Source organism: Aptenodytes forsteri, unplaced genomic scaffold (genome assembly GCF_000699145.1).
Source record: "Aptenodytes forsteri isolate BGI_AS27 unplaced genomic scaffold, ASM69914v1 Scaffold309, whole genome shotgun sequence".
Taxonomy (NCBI): domain Eukaryota; kingdom Metazoa; phylum Chordata; class Aves; order Sphenisciformes; family Spheniscidae; genus Aptenodytes; species Aptenodytes forsteri.
Genome location: NW_008795857.1, coordinates 5,030,653 through 5,055,461, shown reverse-complemented (window position 1 = coordinate 5,055,461; position 24,809 = coordinate 5,030,653). Strand labels below are relative to the sequence as shown.

Genomic DNA, 24,809 nt, shown 5'->3' with positions numbered 1-24,809 from the left:
ACTCAGTTATAACAGGGCCATGTAGCAGTACAAATTTTGCAGAGTAAGATGTTACTAACATACAGCAAACTTTTTTGTGGATCTTTTACCATTACTAGATATGGCTCTATACTCTCTTGTTTCATAATCTGAACAAAATTAGTAGAAACCAATATCATAACATGAGTCAACAGAAGAGTAACAGAGTGCCAAGCGATGAGCAAAACAGGGCACAGAACAAAAAGCATTATAAAATCTGAATGCACAGTATATTGATAGTTGCTGTGGCTTTCTCATTCCAGTCTTTTACTCGTTGTATTCCTTTAACAGACTTGTTGCAAAAGCAGACACTAATCTCCATGTGTGTAGTGAGAACTGGTGTTGAAAAGTGTCCCTCTCCCTTCTTTTAACTGTGAGGGGGACCCAGAGATCTCAAGAGTATTACTTACATCAGACAACTTTATTAGGTTAAGGTGTAAGAGGTCTCTTCAACCTTACCGAAAACGGATAATACACCAAAAATGGTTCTATTTCCCTGCTAAAGAAAAAAGAAAGGATAAACTGGAGATGTGAATTTTCAGTTCTTCCAACTGAAGTGAGGCCTTTCTCCCTTGCAGGAGCTCTAGAGCATGGTAGCTGCTGACCTTTGATTAATTAATGAGATCTACCTTTTAGCATCAGCCTGGTATTCCGTCTTACAACCCTGTTTTCAGCCCAATCTCTGTTCCGTCATCTGCTCAGAGTAAACAGCATGGTACACAGTCTGGTTTTAGACCAACATACCCAACAATCCACGTTCTACAGAGTTATTTTTCTTGTCATGACATGACACAGATATCTCTAAAATATCTGAGCAAGGAAACACAATTATGGTAAGATCTCAGAAGCTCACCTTTAAATTCAGGAAATGCTTTCCAGATGCAAAGTCAAGTAGTGCTGTACTGATTAGTGCGTGAGATCGTTCAAGAACTTGATTGATTTCCACTACATATCATAACAGACGTAGAAGGCAGGTAAGTACTCATATATGAAGCTACAAAATTGAGAAAGAGGAGTAAATGGCTTGCCCAAAGTCATGCATGAAGTTACAGGGAAGATGAAGTGAAAACTGAATTTTCCTTTTCCCTCACTACCTCTTTCCATGCTCATCTGTTCTGCTTCTTCATGCTACTTCTCCGATAGCCTAGCAAATAACGTGCAAGCAGAAAAGATGAAAGCATTTTAGGAAATGCTTTGAACTAGCAAAGGAATGAATTGTCAAATAATAGAACTGGTAGATCTGTGAAGAGTGAGGCTAATAGGGTCTTTCAGGAAATAAATAAAATACAAACATGGGAACACGTGGATGGGATGGCAAGTGGAAGTTTGGGTTGGGAAGGGTTGGGAAGCCAAGTGCAGGATGAATCTTGAACTTGGTTTCCAGGAGTCTCTGTAGTGAGTAATAAAAAGGCGCCACCTTTTATTTAAAACAGAACCCTCTTTACTGATTTTGGATTTTTGTGAAGCATTGGCTGTTTAATTCCCATACCAACTGTAGTAGTCCAGAAAGCAGGATAACAGCCTAAATCCTTCTCATGTTTAGATCAGCTGGCTTTTGAACTGAGTATTGAATTCCATCCATTCTGGTGCAGATCATTCTGTGAAAAGCAGTGTTGTTATAATTAAATCTGTGTCAGTCAGCAAGGGTTATACAGCTTCATTTCTTTCCTTTTTAGGTAACTTTTAATTGATAATTTTCTTATCAAAGCTTATTTAATTTAGATACAATTTTCAGTTATAAAGCATGCAAAGTAATCATTAATATCTGTTTAATGGGTAAGAATAAATCTCTAGTGGTTATATTTCTTTTACATACATTGCGGGAGCTGTGTGGAAAATGTTTCTTGATAAAATTTTTTGTTGTTAAGAGAAGATTTGCTCTTTGCAGAAGCAGGGTTCTTATCAAAGATTAAATGTGCGTTTTTGAAAATAGTTTACTACAAAGTTAGGAGAAAGGAATATTTTTCTTCACAAAAACCTAGGCAGAATGAGAAATCCTGTTTTAAAGTATTATCTGGTTTTGTAGAAGACAACTGACAAATGTTTTAAGAATACAATTTTTTTTTAGTTTGTAGTTATGATCCCCTTAGTATTAGCCTTTAAAGATTTAAGTAGTAAAAAGGTTTGTAACATGCCAGAGAGGTGATCAGATAGCTAGTCGGATGAAGAAAAAGTCAGACTTCTGCTTATTTAATTCTCTGTTTTATCTGTGTGCTGAAATATTTATGTTGGCAATGAATTCTTGTAAGCTTAGACCAGAACATGATGTCTTTATGCTCTTAAATGTGAAATGCAATTAGTGAATGGTTGGCTTTCTAGTCTAGTGTGTGATTAGTACTAGGCACTGCCACAGAATAGCAATCTGACCTTGGGAGTGCCCTGCAGAGGAAGAGGTAAAGCAGCAGCATGCAGTGCACTTTTCACCTCACAGTTGCTGTTCACACAGCAACCCTTCAGTCTTTTTTTCTTTATCTGAAGGGGAAAAAAACCCTTACCTTTTGGTGCCTAATGTGATTACTGCAGTAATAAAGCACACAGTCCTCTCTGCTCTAGAAAAAATCATCTTAAAGATCTATTATTAATATGTGTTCCTTTAATCTTGTCATAGCAACTAATGGAGGCAGGGAACGGGAAGTAAACTGCCCTTTAACCAAACCCTCTGCAAGTGCAATCTTCTTGTTAGGTGAAGTTTTCTAGCTTTGACTAGGCTAATTCTGAATTTTAAGTAATGGTTTCTTTGGCTTTCTTTGGAGAACTGTCCTATAGGCACTTAAAAACACTTGCCATTAAGTTATTTTCCTAATAGTCAGCCACTAATTTTCTTCTTAATGGGATTCCATTTTTGCTAGTTTAAGATCCCTTCAGAAATCTAAACAATACATCCCTTCTTCACATTTGTGCACTTCAAATATTTGTAGACTTTTACTGCTACTTTATTTAACAAAAATGATAGTAAGAATGAAGTGTTAAAATTCCTATACATTAAATATTTCAAAACAAAGTAAAACAAAGTCATTTTTCTAAAGATGATTTTCAGACAGGATCAATGAATTTTACTGATTGGAGGAAGAGGAGTAAGAGACACTGATTCTTTAGTGATCATCTCAAGGGCAAAGAAAACAGTTCTTATAGAAACAAGAAAAGCAGTAATAATTTAAATGCGAACATGAACTCAGCTTTCCTTTTAGATAAACTAGCTATGATAGAAGAATGAGTAGTGTTACAATCTCAAACTTTAATTCTGTGGCAGGCTGCGTCGAATCTTTCTTGGTTCAGATGCTTCAATTAGATCGTTTCTAATAGAAAAATTATACTGAGCTGAATTATGTTACATTTTTGCAGCAGGGGACTGAGGTAAGAGGTCGGTCTGAACAACAAATCATCTGTCCAGTGTATTTATCTTTTCAAAAAGCCACAGAAAGCAGACTATCTCTTGTTTAAAAGAGAAACAATAATTTTATTGTTAGAGCAAGATAGTGACCCTGAGATAAAGAGCTTTTGAAAGTTGGTCACAGCCCATAATACACGTCTGGGAGACCCAGCTTGTGTCTTCTTTTCCATTATGCTGTATATATTCTGAATATATTTTATCTCAAACATTTAGATAAATTTATAACTTCTGCATCTTATGTAAGAGAGTAGCATTTCCAAAACCAACTGTATGAAAGTGGATGTGTCTTCAGACATAATAGAATGGAAGTAACTATTTTTGAAAAGAGCAATTAGAGAAAAAGGAATGACAGTCATTGCAAGAGTACTTATTAGGATTTATAAAAAACACAGATGATAAACTATTAGGATTGCACATACCTTAATGGTGCTGATACTGCATTGCTATGAGGTAGGTGTAGGTTTGATGTCCAGGACTGATATTTGCTCTTGGGACAGAATACACACCTAAGATATAAACTGAGGAGCAAGCTGCTTCTGGGTTTAATAGGTACATTTCCCTTGGTCCATTAAACCAAAAGCCACCATATTATGTTGATGTTGAAGTGTGTTTTTTTAAAAACAGTTTGGAACCAGATTCTCTCTAGACTTTATCTTTGATGCTGTGTTGGATCAAGATACTGTTTCCTTACTATCCCTACTTCTTAGTCTTCAACTGGTGATTGCAAGGTGCTAAAGTGGTATTTGTTCAGGTAAGCGATTAACTGAAAATAAATTGTCCCATTATGTATTGATTTTTCTTTGTTCTTCAACAGGCAGAAGAAATACTCAGGCAGGAACTAGAGAAAAAGGAGACACCAGGATTATATTGTTTGCTTGGTGATGTTCTTAAAGACCACCAGTACTATGACAAGGCCTGGGAGCTCTCCAGGCACCGCAGCGCCCGTGCCCAACGCTCCAAAGGCCTCCTCCATCTCCGCAACCGGGAATTCAGGGAATGTGTGGAGTGCTTTGAACGTTCCGTGCAGATCAACCCTATGCAGGTTGGCAAATGATACACATATGGCTTTGTTTTAGTTGGTGTGTTCAATTTTGAATGATGACACACTTTTTTAAAAGGCAATTCTGTGCACAGATGTCAAAGTAACAGCTTATTACTATTCTTAGCAAATTTTTTATCACATACTTGGAAGCCTGTCTAAAAACAGTAGCATAACGAAATGAAGACATCCTTTTGCATTCAGGTCCTTGTATGCAGCTAACTCTTTGCCTGTACAGCTCTTCTATTTCAAAGAGATCAAGCCATTGAAAATTAATAATTATCATCAAATAAATAATGAACAAGTGTCAAGCAAAATACTCATAAGAAGAATGCTGTACAGATTTTAATGAAATTATCCTTTTGCTTTGTCTGGCTTTGAGTTACAAACTCTGATCTCTGTATTTCACAGAAATCTTTTTCAGGTGTTCTGGTCTGTCCTGCTCTGGAGTCAGTGAGAAGCATTGTGTTACGCTTGTGATGACAGTAGCTTTTATTACAGTAATACATCAAAACTGAAACCACGGTCAAAAGAGTTCTCTTGATGAAGCTGGGTACTTTGACAGATCCTTTGCAAGCTGTTCTGCAGACAATTTTCGTAATCTTGTTTCAGTTTCTCAGCCACTATATCCCATCCCAATAAGGTCCACCCTGTAAAAAGTCTTGAGAATTTAAAATAGCTTTGTGGTTGTTTATGTATATAAATTGTGCTCTTCATAGCCATTTCCAGGTCCACGCAAAAGTAGGATATTCCTTCTTGCCCTCCAAAGAATACTGCCACAGCTGCTGTTTTGAGTTCCACATAACTAGCTGGACTTCTGCTGTAGAAACACTTTAAAGGCCTCCAGCCTTTCAATTCTTACATCCTGAAACTTTATTGTATTTCAATGATGTATTTTATTCCAATGAATCAGAGTCCTGTTCTTATTCAAGTGAACTCCAGATAACTTATAAACACCTTTAGAATGGAAAGCAAAATGAACAAAAATCTTTCCCTTGTCTTTCAGTTCTCTCCCCTAAAAAGTAAGAGAAAGAAAATAGCACGTTTTACTTGCTCCCCCCCAAAAAAACCCTGCCACAGCTGCTGTTTTGAGTTCCACATAACTAGCTGGACTTCTGCTGTAGAAACACTTTAAAGGCCTCCAGCCTTTCAATTCTTACATCCTGAAACTTTATTGTATTTCAATGATGTATTTTATTCCAATGAATCAGAGTCCTGTTCTTATTCAAGTGAACTCCAGATAACTTATAAACACCTTTAGAATGGAAAGCAAAATGAACAAAAATCTTTCCCTTGTCTTTCAGTTCTCTTACTGACTCAGGAAATGCCAACAAAATATATATCACTCAGATAGGAACCTCATTGAAATCAAGAGGACTCCTGGATAATAAAGGGCTGCAGAAGATGGCCTACAGGGCTCAAAACTGAGAAATATTCTGCTGAGATGCTTTTTTATTTTGTGTCCTATCCAAAGGAAGCTTAAAATGAAAGGCAATCCAAGAAAAATAAGCCAGTCCATATAGGAAAGTGAACATTTCCTCCTCTTGTTGCTCAGGAAGCTCTATTTAAGATTCAGGTTTCAAACAAATAGATTGAGCAAATGGACAGCGTGGATTGACATATCACTGTCTTCTAAAGTCTATCTGTATTCTGTCACTACAGAAATTAATTGTTTTCTATTCCAGGATGTCTAGTGGACAAAGAACAGAGAGGAAGGTGGTTCTAGATGCAAGGACTTTAATACAAGGAAAATATTCATTAACAAATTGTTCCAAGAACTGTGAATAATTTATCAGGTAAACAAGGACTCCCTATTACAAAGAAATTCTTTTTTTTGTGTGGTTATCAGAAACCTTTTTGGAGGAAGGGATTTTTAGACTGCAGCAAGTGATTCCCCAAAATATCTAATGGATAAAACCATTCTCTGTCAACCTTCCTTTAATCTTGTGTACTCTTTGGCCAACTGGTCAAATTTGGTTGAGGTCTCTGAGGGTAGGTCTTTGCAGTATTAGCCAACCACCATATTAGACTTTGGAGAATCCACAAAGGAATGAAAGTCTTACAAAATATATCTGAAACTCATCTTCATTAGCACTGCTGCTTACAGAATTACTTGTTCTAGTATGTGCCTAGTGGATGACAGATGCATTTCTCTTGTGCTTTCACTGCAACCATCTTGCAAGGCTGGACTGAGACAACTCCAGAGATCAAAGAGCTCATGCAGTCAGTTCTCCAGCGGTGAAAGCCTGTGTAACAAAACTTACGTCTTGCTAAATTACAAATTTCTTAGTTCTTGTGCTGAACAGTGTATGGTTCTCTGTATCCAGTCACTGCACATTTGAATTTTCCAGAAATAGAGTGTTCATAGCACCTTTTTTGTGCCCACACCGTTCTCCACCATGTCACAGTCTGCAAGAAAAGAATAATCCTCTTATGTGCCAGACTATTTGGCTCATAACTTCTCAGGCTAATTTTCTTGAGTGTGAAGCAAGACAACTGATCTCTCTCCAATTTGGGAAAACAGTCACACTTTAGAAGTCAGCTTGCCATCAACTACATCTGGAATTAAAGTTTTGGACAATGCAATGAGAGCCTTATTCTCAACAATTCTCCTTCTCATTCATCTTGTAATAGTAGAAGTAACTTAAACATGAGTTGAGCTAGAGTCTCTCATTGGAAAAGATGATAGAAGTCTCTATACTTACTTAAAACTATAGTACATTCTGTCAGTGTGGTGTGTTCAAAAGAATTATAAGGGAGATAAGTGATGCCAAAAAATGAGTAATTAAAAGATACTCAGCTAGGATTTCACTCAACTACATCTCTTAGAATTTTACTGTAATTATTAACTCCAAAGACTAATTTTGCTCTGCAGGGTATAGATTGTTTCTAAACTAACATTGCTGTACTCCTAAGAGTATTGTACTGAAGAGTTTACTGGATTCTGAAAAAAAAAACCCAAACCTATATGTATTTGCCATATGCAAATAGTAGAAATTGCTTTTAAAATGCAAAAAAGTTTCTTCAGATATCTGATTTGGGTTTTTTTCTTTTTAAATGTTCAGCTATACGGTAATTAGGTTATTTTGGAACCATATTCCCACTAACACAAGAGAACTGTTTAGACTTCCTTAAAGCATTTCATAATCATTTAGACTTACTAAAGACTTGCCTGGAAATTCCTGATGGCAAGTTTTAACAAAGAGTCCAAGCCTAAATTATCTTCCTTTGCTGGTCACTGTCTTCAGTTTTGAAAAGGATAAAAATTTACAGCACATTTTCATGTGTTTTTCCAATCAGTAGCAACATTTGAACCTCTAGCCAACACACTTCTTTTTATTTCCAAAACAGAACTTTAACCTAGTTCCACAAGCCTTGACAAAAGTCTTTTTTGAACTTTGGACAAAGTTTTCCTTATGTTACCTTTCAGTCAGTCAGCTTCCTTAGAGCAGTTGTTACATCAGCCAGTGGCATCAGCAGATTTTGTGCCCTCCCCAATAAAAAGGGAATTCTTACCACTGTTTCCACACAAAATAGCTTAAGTCCATTCTTAAATGGTATCCTAAATATATTATTAAAGAGTCACTGTCCTTCTTATATTGTGGAAGAAATTCATGCTCCCTGTCCAGATATCTAAGGGATGATAAAATACCATTTCATTGCTATAGTAGATCAAAAGCAATGAACCTTGGTTTTTGTTTGTTTGGGTTTTGGGTTTTTTTTACACAGCTACCATGTTTTTCCATTTAAGCTGTCAGACTTGTTCTTTTGTAGCTTTCTCATTTGTCTAGCACACCAGCTTTTAAAGTATGTCCTCTTATTCTTAATAATCTCCTTTATTTTATCATCTTTATAATCTCCTTTATTAACTGTTATGATTATCTAGTCTTTTTAGAGCCTTTTTGAAAGACAATATGCAGTTGCTCCAAGCCTTGAAATGTCTTGTCTTTAAATGCTTCAAGTCTTCTGCAGACCTTTACTCTTCTAGCTGCCCCTTTTAGTTTTTAACACAGCTTTTCTATTTTAAGTAGCTTTTAAATTTAACATCCTCTGTATTAAATGAGTTGCTTTTGTTCTTGAAGGGCTAGTGAATCTAGATACATTACAAAGTATCTTTTGTATAGTAACATTTTGAACCTGATCTTTCATACTGGTCAGGATCAAGGTAAGTACTGTCTTCTGACGAGCTTCTTTATATCTAAAAAATTTAGCCTTCGAATTGCATCCATGATGTTATTTGCTAAATCATGTTGAATAATTGAAATCTCCCTGTATTTTCTGAGACTTCTACTTTCACAGCCTTCTGATATTCCCCCAGTATGTTACCTTCTCCATTTCAGTCAAGTATTCCAAGATACAGTCTTTATCCTGCTTTTTTACTGAGGGCTGAAATTTTAATCCATACCAGTTCTGCTGTTCGTTTATGCGGTTATTTTCCTTATGATTGAGACTGAAGTTTTCTTCAACATATAGCAACATTCTTCCATCTGCGTGACCTATTCCATTTTCTCTATACTTTTTGCCTCTGTATCATAACATCTCAGCTCCTTGACTTAATTCCCACCCCGGAGACTTCTCATCTCACTCTTCTTGTCTGCTAAAGGATCCCTTTTGGACGCCTTTCCCAACCTTCTCCATCATGTCCAGCTCTCACATTTTTTCCGTTCACTTGAAACCTTCATACATAGTTCCTGCTAGGCAAAATATCTTGTTTCAAATTATTAAGAAAAAAAATTATTTACCATTCTTTGCAGTCACTGTATGATTTTTCCTAGGTACCTGCTCATATAGCTTTTCTCCACAGAAGTAAAGAATAATTTTACTTTCTTCTTGTGCTGTAACTTTTCCTTGAGAAAGGAGTTGACAAACTTAAGCATTGGTAAGCCAGTTCCTGAGAGATGTAGCTGCTCACCATCAGCCTCAAAAAATTAAAATGGTGGAAGTTTTAGTCAAATCAGATTCTGGAAGCACAAGCTCAGAAGTGACACTGTGCTGCTGTTACTCATTAGAATTATAAAAAATGAAATGATGCTTTTTCTCTCACTCTTTACAGAAGCACTGTTAACTAGTATCCTGAGCTATAGAGTTGGAGCTAGCCTTCAATTTCATACTTGATCGGTCCGCGTCTCTACCCCTGCTTTTCATGTCCAGAAAGTTACTGATCTAGAAAGAAGAGAAAGGGGAGTTAACGAGGTAGCAGCCATGTGGGAGTGCTGGACTTCTGGAAACTTGATGGATAAAAGAGGCTTAAAAAATGGGATTGACTAAATGTTTATTTCCTATTAATTTTGCCCTCTGAGATTTGGAAAACATTGTTTTTCTTCGTGCACAGTTTTTTCTTTGAATGATGAGTTTAAAGATCATGAAAGGTGACAGGCTGACAATGCTGATAAGTAGATTTTCACGTTTGCCCAGGCCAGATGTAATTGGCAGTTCTGTCTTCACCTATTCATACATCCATGTGCTCTAAGGATCAGCAATCCCACGTACACCCCCAAATGCAAAAGGATATCTTTATTTATATCATGAAGACTGCCCACCAGGGTGCCAGATCTGACAGGGATGAGTGTCATACATTTGCATGCTGGGATCCTGGGATCTAAGTTTTGAAGCAGATTAACTATGAACTCTATAGCAGGTAAGTCAGGTTAATCCAGTTGTAGCAGACATCTTGCTACTGATTTTAAGTTGGGACTCAGAGACAGAAAAATGAGTCTGATCTGGAGAGAACTGCAAAAATATCTGCTACAGAGTTTGCAATTAATCAGTAGAGATAGAAGCTCCTTGCATATGAACGAATGAACAGCTTTATCCTCAACCCTGTAAAATCTGTGATTTGCAAATGTTTCTTAATGTAACGTTTTTGTATTTAAATAGCCATTTGTTGTGCTTCTTGTGCACCTTTAGCCTTCTCAGTGGATAGAGCATGTGAAGCTGACAAGTCCTTGACTAGTGTAAGCGCTACTTAGCAACAACTAAAACATCAGTGTGTTATCAACATTATTCTCATCCTAAATCCAAAACACAGCACTGTACCAGCTACTAGGAAGAAAATTAACTCTATCCCAGCCGAAACCAGGACACCATTATGGTTTCCTACGAAGAACCTGAGTTATCAGAATTGCTTGCTTCAAAACTAGTACCCAAAACACAAGAGGATATAAAGATTAATCAGACATCTTGAAAAATAATATGTTGTTGTGCAATATAAATTAGAGTTAATGTAACCTGTTTTTCCATCTTCCTCTTCCCAACCTTTTTCCCTTTCTCAAAAAATTTTCCATTAAAACCTATTTATGTTTCTTACCTCGGCATTTAGAATGGAGAAAAAGCTGAGCTTATTGCAGTAGGTAGTACTACCTGGAATGATTCTGCAGCACATTATAAAATGTTCTGTTTGATTTTGACTGCATGCATTTAAACAGCATAACACTGTCAGAAAATGTTCTGTGAATGTACTTGGGTTTTAATACTTTTCTGAATTACAGAGCTTTTCTAAAAGGTAGTACTGCTTAACTTGCAGCTCTTTGAGAATTAACCGTGTGGCAAATCAGGAACTTGCTATTGAAGAGCTATGAGAATACATATTTAATTTGCTGTAATTTATGCCTATATCTGATATTATTTTAATCTGTGGTGGGTATTTCGTTGTAACAACTAAAGATTTACAATGCAAGATTATTGAACTGGTAAAGTTCTGGTCTCTACTCAAGGCATTATATAAGTATATTTCTATCTCTCAACATTGCGTTATAAACTAAAGACTGATATTCTGACAAGTAGAAAGAGCTATAATTTTGAAGTGTTCGTGTTCAGTCATTAGAAATGTTTCTTCTAAAAGGCAATTTCCTTGAAATACATTTCCTAGTATTTACCATTTGACCTAACTGTAATACTATAAAGTGAATGTGGATTTTTCACAAGTTAAAGCAAAATATGGAAACTTCTAAATAGCTGTCACTTTCTTCTCTAAATGAAGATGCGATGTTAAAGAGCACTTCACATATGGTTAAGTGATCTTTACATAGTCAACACCTTCGTTTATCCATATTTTAAAACTTTGAACCTAAAGTTTTCCTATATTCTGCATACAGGATATTATTTATTCCAATGCAATACTATTACGACAGCTGAAAATCAGGTAAAATTAACAAGTGTAGTGTGTGTTTGAGCATCCAGGCAAAATTATTTTGTGCAGAAATATGTATGTGTGTATATATATGTAATCATCCATTTTTTTCTCTCCAGCTAGGTGTATGGTTTTCCTTGGGCTGCGCATACATTGCTTTAGAAGGCTATGAAGGTGCTGCCAAAGCATTTCAGCGCTGTGTGACATTGGAACCAGATGTATGTACTTTTCAACAAGTGATTCAGATGGCTTATCTAAAAGCAACAAGGATGTTTTCATTATAAACAAGAAAAGCAATAATGAAAAACTTGTTTAAACCTTAGCCCTTTGAATAAATTAAACTTGTGCATGAAGGATATATTTTTGTCATGAGGCATCATAAAAATACTTGCCCAATACTTAACTTCATCCAAGTATGTGTGTGTGAATATTAAAATATGTTTGAGCAGAAATTCCTTCATGCTTGCATACATTGCTAAAACAGAGAAAAGGGAATGAGTAGACCGTGAGGAGTGCTAAAGAGAGAGATAAAATGAAATTAAAATACTTAGTCCTCTAAGGAATCAAATTCTCCTGAAAAAAAAAAGTCAAATAAGGGGTTGTATGACAGGTAAATTTGTAACTATATAGTTCATGAGCACAGGGAGAATGGAGCTTGTTAGCCAGTTTTTCAGGATGCACGGGGCAAGCATGTGTACAATATTGCCATTTGAGTATGACTGTGCATTGAGATAGCAGAGGAGTCAGCTGGATTACCTCTCAGGAATGTACTGGCAATACTTTTGTCAAAAGGCCTGACTGCCAGCATGTTGCTCACTTAGAGTTAATGCGACCTACTTGATAGAAACTTTTCTCTTGGGGAAAAGAATGAGAGCACAGTGAAAGGTAACAGAGTATTCTTTTTCCTTTATTAATAAAATTAAATAACTTGGGGAAAAAAATGTACATACAGGCAACCCTGTATTTAACTGGAATTTTTACTTTATATATTGATTTTTTTGTTTGTTTCAGTACAGTAGATTTACTTCCAAGTAGATACTAAAATTTTCACTTACCTGTGTGTGGCCTGTACTTGATTGTATTCATATGAACAAGCCAACTAACTTCTCAGTGGGTTAAGTGGTATTTCTTTTGTGAGTAAAGGATGCTGGGCTGGCTCTTAGTTATGGAGGTGAAAGCTATCTTTATACAATGATCTGCAGCAATGTAATGACCATTTTCATGAATTAAGCCTCAAAAAAGTTTCCCAACATGATTTAAATGCTCCTTAAGCCTGAGGATAGCCTTCAGTACCAGAGTACATTTCATTGCGGTAACCAGTCTGTTCTTCAAATTTATACTAGTTGTCACTTTGCTGAATTCAGTGGTGCAGCTTCAAATTTACAGCAGCATAAGGCGATGGGCAAGAATCATCTCTGTATATGGCTCTGCTGGTTTTACCAGAGGAAAGATTGTCTGAGCACTCCGTAATCCTTTTCAGCTAAAACAGTTGATAAACACTGTTGGAACTAACCCTGTTAGTTTTGCCTGAGGTCCATTAGGGGACATTCAGATAATTTTTTCCACTAACAGAGCGGTGCAGGTAAGTAGCTTCCAGCTAGTGAGAAGTGATGAGCTGCTGGGAGCACTGACCTCTCCAGCCATCCCAGCTAGATCCAGAAGAGGATGCCTGTTTACAGTTTGAACTGAAGGCAAGCGCTGACTTAGTGTATTCCAACCAGAAGGCAGTTAATTGATATTTACCTACCTGATTGTTGCTGTAGTCAGTAATGTTTATGTATTTCTATTTTAATATAATTTCTATTTCAATGTAATGTTTTTACTGCCGTGTAGAAAATATTTGTTAATATGCATGATTAGCAAAATCGATGATATTTCACAGTAGTTTTATTTACATATTTTTATGAAGTAAGCATAATATAAGTGAATAATTTTTTTTGGTACTTCTCCTTTTATCATTACAGAATGCTGAGGCCTGGAACAATTTATCAACTGCTTATATCAGATTAAAACAGAAGTAAGTACTTCAAAAGGATTAGAAGATACTGCTTCCAAAAGAAATAGTTGGGATTTCCTTTTTTTGACATTGAGTTTTTTATTCTTATAATGTGGTTACCTCATATTTTGTAATTCTTATCCCTTCAGTTCTGTCTCCCAGGTTCGATCATTGATAACTTATTTCATTTTGCAGGAAATAGTTTCATAAGCTTTATAAAAGTAGCAACCTCTCACCCTACACTTTTTTCATGTTAAAAGTATTTATGATGTAGTAAGTACAACCAGTGCAAAACATTAATATGAAAGTTGGAAACTAATTTGACTATGAAGTTAAAAAGATATGTCCATTTCAAGCAAACTGTATATTCAGACCTATGTCAATTCATACTACTTTAATCTCAGTAGATTTAAGGGAAAAACAGGCAGTTTATTTTTCGTATTACGAAAGCAGAGGGAGATCTCCACACATAATAGCTCGCTTGTTCTTTTCCCTCCAAATTAACCATTAGTACAAGAAGCTTTGACCTAAATGGACCGCCTTTCTTGTTCTGTATTTCAACTCAATGTAATAAAAGTTACTTGTAGACACAGAACACCTGAAAGAACTTAATATTTAAGAAGAATTTTCACATTATAACTTGTCCCCAAAGAATGAAACAAGAGTGCGAAATTTTTTTAAAACCTTACTCAAAATCTGACATCAATTTATACGGTTATGCAGTCAGGAGACAAACTAAAAAAGAGAAAAAGAATATTAATTTTATATAAAAGGGTAAATTTATAAACATACGAAGGAAATGTGGGAAGTAATAAATGAATTCAAGAGATGGTTTGATATGCTAATGGAGCAGGAGGGAAGGGAAAATGAAGGTTGGAATAACTACTCAAGACTAAAAAGTAACAGAAATCAAGAGCTTCTTTTAACTTTTCAATAGTTCCTTTCATCTTCAGCAGTGCCTTGAGAATGCCCAATTTATTGTCTTAGACTGTGTGTGATAGATTGCTCCTTCTTTTGCATAAAGTTCAAAAGGGTATATCAGATGCTCAGTGCCCAATTTATTGTCTTAGACTGTGTGTGATAGATTGCTCCTTCTTTTGCATAAAGTTCAAAAGGGTATATCAGATGCTCAGTGCCCAATTTATTGTCTTAGACTGTGTGTGATAGATTGCTCCTTCTTTTGCATAAAGTTCAAAAGGGTATGTCAGATGCTCAGTGTACTGGCTTATGCTTGTTTCATAAAAGTGTCTTTAATCAAAATAATTTTTCTGTCCATCTACTACAAGGCTGAGAAACTACTGACTGATTAGTTTCACTTTATTGGTTTAATTTTATTATTGTTAATCTACTCTTGTGATTTAACATGCTAAATACATACAAAACTTGCAGACCTATTTGATATTGTATCAAAAGCAGTAAAGGGGGGCATGTTTCTGAGCTTTTTTCCCACAGGAATCACGAGGCAGAGGAATATGTGTACAGGAAATCTTAAGTCAGTATTACATGCTGATAGCTGAGTGTGGCCTGTGTTTGCTGTGGAATAGCAACTCCTTTGATTATTTGTGTAGTCACTTATAGATCAAGACTGTGTGTGAGTTAGTTTAACCCACTCTCAAAACAGAGGATATCTGTAGTAGTACACTTCAGTATAATTTATTTTGGGGGGCGGTGGTGAAAGTGTAAATTCTTATTTTTCAAGCCTGCTAGCAAAAAAAAAAATAGTGGGGGGAAGGATTAAAAAAAGGAAAACAAAAATAAAATATATAAGTTAATTGTTTTCTTTTGCTCCCTCATCAAAATCAAGCTTTACTCCAACCAGGCTCTTAAATCAGTCCCACCCAAGGATTGTGCATTTGGGTAAGGCTTAGCAGTGTCTCATTCGACAGACAAATATAAAATGTGTCTTTTTGCAAAATGTATGCAAACAACTTGCTGACACCCAAATGAAAGGGGTTTTGTTGTTTTTTGGGTTTGTTTGTTTTTAAGAGTCCACAAGTTTTGTGTATTCTGAATTTCCTCCAGAAAAATTAATTGTGATGAAAACAGACTCTCCTCTTTGGTTTACCAGAAAAACTTCTCTGGGTGCCAGGAGGCCTTTGAAATCTAGATCTCATATTTCTCAGAACAAACTGGGACTGGCCCTCTGCCCTTTGGGTGAAAGATTCCTGGTTTCCAAGACAGAGTGATGCACTGGTACTGCCTACTGTTTCCTGTTTGGATATGGATTGGTTTAACTGTTGCCCTGGTTAAGGATAGTCCATCATTATATGATTTATTAATACATAGGGGATTTGTTTTGACAACCTAGAGAACTTCATTAGCGTAGCAAGAGTGATGATTTGAGGAATATGATTTCCATCCCATCCCTCTGGTATCTTGTCTACATTTCACAGTTCCATCTGATTGGCATCTGCACTCCTGATAATTTATTAACTTTTTTGAGAAGATGGGGGAGATCATACAGGCTAATCCTGCAGATGTTGAAGAGCAGTTTCAGAAACAGTTTCTCAAGGTGATTGGGGTACATCAGTCAGCCAGAGCATCTTCCAGCCTGTCAAGAGAGCTGTAGCAGATCCCAGCTTCCGTTGTAGCAAAATCCACAGAGGAAGGAGCAGGTCTCTGTTCTTTTCTAATATAATCTATCAAAATCGGGGTCTGAAATCCCTTACTAGGACTGTTAACAGTAGAGGAGACCCAACTGTTAGTACATTTACTCGGCAACATCACATATATCAGAAAAGAGAGAAAAGGGGAGTGAACATGGGAAAACCCTGCCCGTGGACTGTTCTGCCGTAGCTATGCCAAATGACCTGTTTTCCTTCAATAATTTTGCTCTATCAGTCAGCTCTCTTTGCGTGTATTTGGTAACTCTTTTAATACTATGGGCTTAGATTGGCAGTTATTTACATTTTTCCCTGACCCAGCCATTCCAAACTTTTAATGGCCTGATCCACTAGTTAGATATTCCTTTTTCCTGGCTGGGATATTTACACTCTCCTGGACCCTCTTTTTGAAACTCAACCAACAAGTTCTTTGAGCTGTCTTTCTTTAGAGACAGCACTTCTAGCAACTTACTCAAGCAATAGAGCAAGTGAACAGCAAATTTTGATAACAAACCATTTTTATATGGTCTTTATTAAGAAGAGATCTATTGTCATACCTCCCCAAACAAGATTTTTACCAGCCTGGGAAAACTCTGTTTCAAGTTTTCATTTAAAGGAATTTATTCCTTTGTGTTTTTTCTACATATCATGACTGTCCAGCTGAGAGTAAGCTTCAGTCTCTTAAAGTCTTAAGAACCATATCATTGTGATTCTCTAGCAAAGCTTTTTTTAAAGTTTCAAATTTATTGAAACTTTTGGCAGTACGTTTAAAGCTTTAAACAGTAGGCACCCAGACCTTACCAACATATGCTTCAGATTGCATTAAGACTTCTTACTCCTTCTGCCTCCTCTCTGGCAGCATTGGTTGCATGTTGTGCAGGAGGTCATACCTCTGTAAACTGTAGGTCAGCTGCTTTCAGCCCATATTCTTGATTTGGCCAAACTGTCTTATGGTCCTTACCAGAGGATGCCATTACTTCTCTCCTTGAGTAAGGGAATGGTAAAGAGTTGCCTGCAGTGGACCCATATGAAAAAATAAAGATGCTTCCTGACTTGACAGTGACTTTATAGGAATTATTCTGTCCACCTTTATTCCACAACACTTTCTCCTGCCACTATGAGATGGTTTACTGGGCAGTACCTTTGGTGAAGGACCCTAATAGTCACTGTGACACATTTGTACTGAGCAGTGTAGTGTCAGGCAACAGAGAGTGTAAGTAAAGCTGCCAGTTGATATAAGAAAAAAATGGTTTAAAATGCTAGGCTTCTGTGCAATTGGTATGCATGTTTACCACGTGCAAACGTTTAAAATAAATCACGAAAAGCTGTTATTGTTAAATAACCTTCCTTTGTGTGATGAAATGAGCCAGTATCATTCTGCATCTGCCATGAACTCAGTAATTTTTAATTTTTTAATATGTGTTAAAACTGCAGCATGAGTAAGATTGTTTTCTCATGGTTCCAGTTAAAAATTCAGAAAAGAAAATATTGACATAGATGGCACAATTATTATGAATTTTTGCCAAAATGTAATTATGAGAGCTAGCATAGAAATTACCTAGTTCAGACTCTACAGAGTATACTGTGGAGTGAACTGATAGAAAGTAATTGGTAAGAGAGATTAAGGAATTATCAGTATTGTAAATTATGAATAATAACTTTTACATTGCAGTGTTTTCTAAACCTGATTTTTTAAATAAGCAATCACGAGGCAGAGGAATATGTGTACAGGAAATCTTAAGTCAGTATTACATGCTGATAGCTGAGTGTGGCCTGTGTTTGCTGTGGAATAGCAACTCCTTTGATTATTTGTGTAGTCACTTATAGATCAAGACTGTGTGTGAGTTAGTTTAACCCACTCTCAAAACAGAGGATATCTGTAGTAGTACACTTCAGTATAATTTATTTTGGGGGGCGGTGGTGAAAGTGTAAATTCTTATTTTTCAAGCCTGCTAGCAAAAAAAAAAATAGTGGGGGGAAGGATTAAAAAAAGGAAAACAAAAATAAAATATATAAGTTAATTGTTTTCTTTTGCTCCCTCATCAAAATCAAGCTTTACTCCAACCAGGCTCTTAAATCAGTCCCACCCAAGGATTGTGCATTTGGGTAAGGCTTAGCAGTGTCTCATTCGACAGACAAATATAAAATGTGTCTTTTTGCAAAATGTATGCAAACAACTTGCTGACACCCAAATGAAAGGGGTTTTGTTGTTTTTTGGGTTTGTTTGTTTTTAAGAGTCCACAAGTTTTGTGTATTCTGAATTTCCTCCAGAAAAATTAATTGTGATGAAAACAGACTCTCCTCTTTGGTTTACCAGAAAAACTTCTCTGGGTGCCAGGAGGCCTTTGAAATCTAGATCTCATATTTCTCAGAACAAACTGGGACTGGCCCTCTGCCCTTTGGGTGAAAGATTCCTGGTTTCCAAGACAGAGTGATGCACTGGTACTGCCTACTGTTTCCTGTTTGGATATGGATTGGTTTAACTGTTGCCCTGGTTAAGGATAGTCCATCATTATATGATTTATTAATACATAGGGGATTTGTTTTGACAACCTAGAGAACTTCATTAGCGTAGCAAGAGTGATGATTTGAGGAATATGATTTCCATCCCATCCCTCTGGTATCTTGTCTACATTTCACAGTTCCATCTGATTGGCATCTGCACTCCTGATAATTTATTAACTTTTTTGAGAAGATGGGGGAGATCATACAGGCTAATCCTGCAGATGTTGAAGAGCAGTTTCAGAAACAGTTTCTCAAGGTGATTGGGGTACATCAGTCAGCCAGAGCATCTTCCAGCCTGTCAAGAGAGCTGTAGCAGATCCCAGCTTCCGTTGTAGCAAAATCCACAGAGGAAGGAGCAGGTCTCTGTTCTTTTCTAATATAATCTATCAAAATCGGGGTCTGAAATCCCTTACTAGGACTGTTAACAGTAGAGGAGACCCAACTGTTAGTACATTTACTCGGCAACATCACATATATCAGAAAAGAGAGAAAAGGGGAGTGAACATGGGAAAACCCTGCCCGTGGACTGTTCTGCCGTAGCTATGCCAAATGACCTGTTTTCCTTCAATAATTTTGCTCTATCAGTCAGCTCTCTTTGCGTGTATTTGGTAACTCTTTTAATACTATGGGCTTAGATTGGCAGTTATTTACATTTTTCCCTGACCCAGCCATTCCAAACTTTTAATGGCCTGATCCACTAGTTAGATATTCCTTTTTCCTGGCTGGGATATTTACACTCTCCTGGACCCTCTTTTTGAAACTCAACCAACAAGTTCTTTGAGCTGTCTTTCTTTAGAGACAGCACTTCTAGCAACTTACTCAAGCAATAGAGCAAGTGAACAGCAAATTTTGATAACAAACCATTTTTATATGGTCTTTATTAAGAAGAGATCTATTGTCATACCTCCCCAAACAAGATTTTTACCAGCCTGGGAAAACTCTGTTTCAAGTTTTCATTTAAAGGAATTTATTCCTTTGTGTTTTTTCTACATATCATGACTGTCCAGCTGAGAGTAAGCTTCAGTCTCTTAAAGTCTTAAGAACCATATCATTGTGATTCTCTAGCAAAGCTTTTTTTAAAGTTTCAAATTTATTGAAACTTTTGGCAGTACGTTTAAAGCTTTAAACAGTAGGCACCCAGACCTTACCAACATATGCTTCAGATTGCATTAAGACTTCTTACTCCTTCTGCCTCCTCTCTGGCAGCATTGGTTGCATGTTGTGCAGGAGGTCATACCTCTGTAAACTGTAGGTCAGCTGCTTTCAGCCCATATTCTTGATTTGGCCAAACTGTCTTATGGTCCTTACCAGAGGATGCCATTACTTCTCTCCTTGAGTAAGGGAATGGTAAAGAGTTGCCTGCAGTGGACCCATATGAAAAAATAAAGATGCTTCCTGACTTGACAGTGACTTTATAGGAATTATTCTGTCCACCTTTATTCCACAACACTTTCTCCTGCCACTATGAGATGGTTTACTGGGCAGTACCTTTGGTGAAAGACCCTAATAGTCACTGTGACACATTTGTACTGAGCAGTGTAGTGTCAGGCAACAGAGAGTGTAAGTAAAGCTGCCAGTTGATATAAGAAAAAAATGGTTTAAAATGCTAGGCTTCTGTGCAATTGGTATGCATGTTTACCACGTGCAAACGTTTAAAATAAATCACGAAAAGCTGTTATTGTTAAATAACCTTCCTTTGTGTGATGAAATGAGCCAGTATCATTCTGCATCTGCCATGAACTCAGTAATTTTTAATTTTTTAATATGTGTTAAAACTGCAGCATGAGTAAGATTGTTTTCTCATGGTTCCAGTTAAAAATTCAGAAAAGAAAATATTGACATAGATGGCACAATTATTATGAATTTTTGCCAAAATGTAATTATGAGAGCTAGCATAGAAATTACCTAGTTCAGACTCTACAGAGTATACTGTGGAGTGAACTGATAGAAAGTAATTGGTAAGAGAGATTAAGGAATTATCAGTATTGTAAATTATGAATAATAACTTTTACATTGCAGTGTTTTCTAAACCTGATTTTTTAAATAAGCAGCTTTTTAGTTGATACAATGCCAACTGATTTTAATATAGAAATCTTCTATATTAAATCTTTAATATAGAATCTTCTTTTCTATTCTTCTTTTTTATTATCGATTAGAATCAAAGCATTTCGAACCCTCCAAGAAGCTCTCAAGTGCAACTATGAGCACTGGCAAATATGGGAGAACTATCTTCTCACCAGTACAGATATTGGAGAGTTTTCAGAAGCAATTAAAGCTTATCACCGGCTCATGGACTTAAGAGAAAAGTACAAGGATACACAGGTGGGGAAGCTTTCATGCTAAATCATCCTATATGTTCATTAATTTTTCTTGTGAGACAGAGAGAGATTTCTGCTGATAATGGTATCAGTAATGATAGTACACATACCAGTGAAGTTATGTAGGCAAGCCATTTAATTTTTTGAGATCTGGACTGTAAGACTAAGTATTTAAAATAAAAATGGACAAAAAGTAAAACTTTTGTATCCAGATTGCCTCAGACTTTGTGGAAGGACAAATATGAGCCTTGCAGTTTTAAGATCTATTCTTAAATAAAACACAATGCATAACCCCATCTTTCCATATTGTTCCTGCATATCTTAGTATCAGAAATAATACAAATTTTTTAGTTTAAAGAAAGGTAAGCCTTTCCCATGTGTTTGAAAATTCCACAAATAAGCCTTTGAAAGTGAATTATGTTTCATAGATTGAATGCATTATAGTCAGAACATTGATTCTTGATAATTGGAACAAAGAAGAATAAAGGAGGCATTTTGCTCACCTTTCAGTGTAGTTCAGTTAAGTTCAGTTAACTTCTGTGTTTGTACATGTACACTCTGGATAAAATCCAGAGAGCCTCCCAGCTTCAGCTAGGATGTTACGTTGCCTAAAACCAGGTCCTGATCCAAGCAGGGTTCTGTATACTCAGTGAAAATAGCAAGGTGAATCTAAAAAGCAAGCCAAAGAATCCCGTAAGCAGAGTAGTGAAACACCTCCAAAAGCCTTTGCAGAATTAATGGATCTGGTTGAACAGCTTATGAGCTCTTAGGGAGTTTGTGTGTAGTACCAGGGTAAGAGGACCCAGCTGCTGCTGGTCATTGATACCAGGAGTATGTTTCTTCTTATTCCACAAAATGATTAAAAGTAGCTTTCCTGGATCTTGGGAGTTCAAGTCCAGTGATAAGGAGAGAGAACAGATAGAATTAGTTATGGTTGTGGAAACATCTCATTTGTTCATGGGGGGCAGGGATGTTAAAAACTTTTTTCAGATTACTTTTTAATAACAAATCGTATGTGAGTACAATACTTACTACTATAAAGACATCCATGCACAGGGTAACATTCTGAATGAATAAAATCTTTTGGGTTTGATATTGGCTGAACATTAAAAGGTATCAAACTCTCTTTGCACTAACAAGTATCTATGGAAAATAATCTTATTTATGGAAAAGATTAGTGTGTTTGGCAGCTACAGTATTGTGGTACTGGTGGGGCCTGCGTGTTTACTCATGGAACATCTTGTAGATGGCTGGCTTTTTTTAATGAATTTTTTTCTCAGTTGTTAATGAAAATAACATTTTTAGGGGTGATCTACTGTATTATTTTAGTCAGATTGACAGCTGACCAGGAATAGAACTTTCTACATGTATTTGTCCATTTTAGGTATTTTGAGATGATACAGAATCCTATTAGTGTGTTTTGTCAAATTTTATGTAGGATATTGTATTAAAATATTTGGGGATATTGCTAAAATATTTCTATTTTTGTTGTATAACTTTTTTCATCTTGTTCTCATACAACTTTTATCATTTTTACAGAAGTATATATATGCTATGTATCCTAATTTTTTTTTTGCATCCTAATTTTAACTTTGGCTTCTGATATCTAAAGTGCTTTATGGGTTTCATCATAACTTCTAATACAGTTTCCTCAATTAGAAGGATTTTACTAGTTGGCCAAGAAAAACCTCAGAGCCTGATTAAAGAATTTCAGAAAGGCTTTAATCAATAATCTTACAAGGAAGAGAAGAGTATTCCCATAGCAAAACAAACAAAAAAAAAGCACATAAAACTAAAAGCTTCTGCTGAGATTGTTTACAAAGCTCACCATTAATTTCTGAGCCTCTCCCATTTGCCAGCTGGCCTGTTTTAAATAGAGATGCTCTATAACGCTCTTGTGCAATTGTATTTTAAAAAAGTAAAATCATGAACATGAGTAAGTGGAAGCATACACTTCTGTTGCCATGCAACATAGTATGATCTTCTCTCAGGTTATATTTAGTATTTGTAGTTGTCGTAGATTTTAATTGTTAGACTACTAAGATAGATGATATAGTGGTGAGAAGAAGGTAGGAATTTAAAAATCCAGAAAAATAGATATGCATGGGACTGGAAGAAACAAGTTGAGTCATTGATTCCAGTTCTTTGTGAAAACAGAAAGCCAATCACCAATCACTTTTAGCATAATTGTTGCAGAACGCCCCTTGTGAGACTGAATGCATCAATTAAGAGTGTGCAATTGAATATATAATTTGAAATGTCCTTGGTTTGTGTAGTTACATCAGATTTTTTAATTTTATTTCAGCATAGTCTGAAGTCATATTCGTAAATCACTAATTTCTTTTAATAACAGTAAGGAATTCATATCTTCATCTGTGACAGGCCATTGCTGTCTTTTTGTGCCAGACTTCTGAGTATAGAATGTAGCTTTGGGAAATTTTGCTTCTAAGCTATTCTAGTTATTTAACGATGTCATCCTTGTGGCAAAGGTCTGAGATCAGGACATCATGAGGCTTGAAGATATGTATGTACAGATTCTGCAGACAGAATTGTACAAGGAAAAGCTGAAGGGCTCTTTATAAATGAACAACAATGCAATAAAATATTACAGCAAAGGACATACTTTCAAAAGTCTCAGTTTCCTAGTATTCCCCTTAAATGTTATAAGCATGCTTTTTTACCTTCCTTCCTTACTGGTTCTTAAAATTCTTCGCATTTCCATATTCCTTTTAATGTTCATGAACCGACTGAGAAATATACCTTGAAAACCTGTAATATAGGTGTGATGTAATAAAAGGTAAAGGCTCACTGAATTATCTGTAGTTTCAGCTAGTATATCAGTCACTAAAAAGGACCTGAGGAGAAAGCCTTACCTGTTGTAATCATCAATTTAGCTTCTGAATTATTAGTCTGAGGTGGTAAATATACCTGAAAGATTTCTGCAACTGCTAATCACACTACTTTGCACCACGTGCGTGTTTATGGAAGCAAGCAATCTTTTTTACTTGGAAAGCTGCAGGTCTGTGAATAACAAAGTTATTTCGTGGGTGGAAAAGCTGTTTTGCTACATTGCTTTCAGAAACCAGATCCTCATCCTGTGCTGTCAAAGAATATGAATTCAGAAGTATGGACAAATGGTTCCTCCATGCACTTCTGTGCTCTTGAGAATCTGGCAAAGTTTTTCTGTTACCCTTTCCATCAAATATCATCCTCATTTCAGCGGTTCGTATTGCCAGACTGTTTCTAATAAAAGACTGCAAGAGCATGTTCCAAGGGGATGTTGAGGAGCAAGGGTAGGAATTAATACTTTCTGGAGCTCTCTTTCTTTTAACTAGCTCACTAATGACAATTGTCTTTATTTTAAAGCTTTAATTTGGGAGGGGCATAGGGAGAGCTCATAGACTGCAGATTTGTCATTTTGGATCTGGTATCCGAGGGTTCTCTTCTTACTTGAGCACTGTCAAGTTTGATTAGAATCATAGAATCATAGTATTAGTGAAGCTTCTAAAAAAGGTTTGACCAAGTGAATTTTTTTATGAAAGGTGCTGTTTGGAGAACAGTTGTGGAAGGAGATTAACTGATAGCAATCACAGCATTTTAAAATTATTGGGTTTGTTTCTAAGGTTTTGCCCAATGGTGGGCGTTTTTTCAGTTTTTAGTAAACACGCATTATTCGCAAAAGCAAAGGAGAAGCAGGAATGCAGATGGTGTGATGTCATACTAAACACAAACTCTCTGCACAGTGGTCGTACAGACCCCAGTTCATTAAAAGAGGCTTTTTAAAAAAAAAAAAAAAAAAAACTTTATTGC

The 24,809-nt window shown here is 36.2% G+C and overlaps 1 protein-coding gene across 1 annotated transcript in view; it reads left to right on the top strand.

Moving 5' to 3' along the window:
- The window catches only part of TTC27 (tetratricopeptide repeat domain 27), a 139,552-nt gene that overhangs the window by 103,997 nt on the left and 10,746 nt on the right, over positions 1-24,809 (top strand). Inside the window, exons 13-16 of the mRNA XM_019473243.1 lie at positions 4,224-4,451; positions 11,697-11,795; positions 13,542-13,594; positions 20,838-21,003. Coding sequence (XP_019328788.1) covers positions 4,224-4,451; positions 11,697-11,795; positions 13,542-13,594; positions 20,838-21,003 — 546 coding nt within the window. The remainder of the gene's footprint in view (positions 1-4,223; positions 4,452-11,696; positions 11,796-13,541; positions 13,595-20,837; positions 21,004-24,809) is intronic.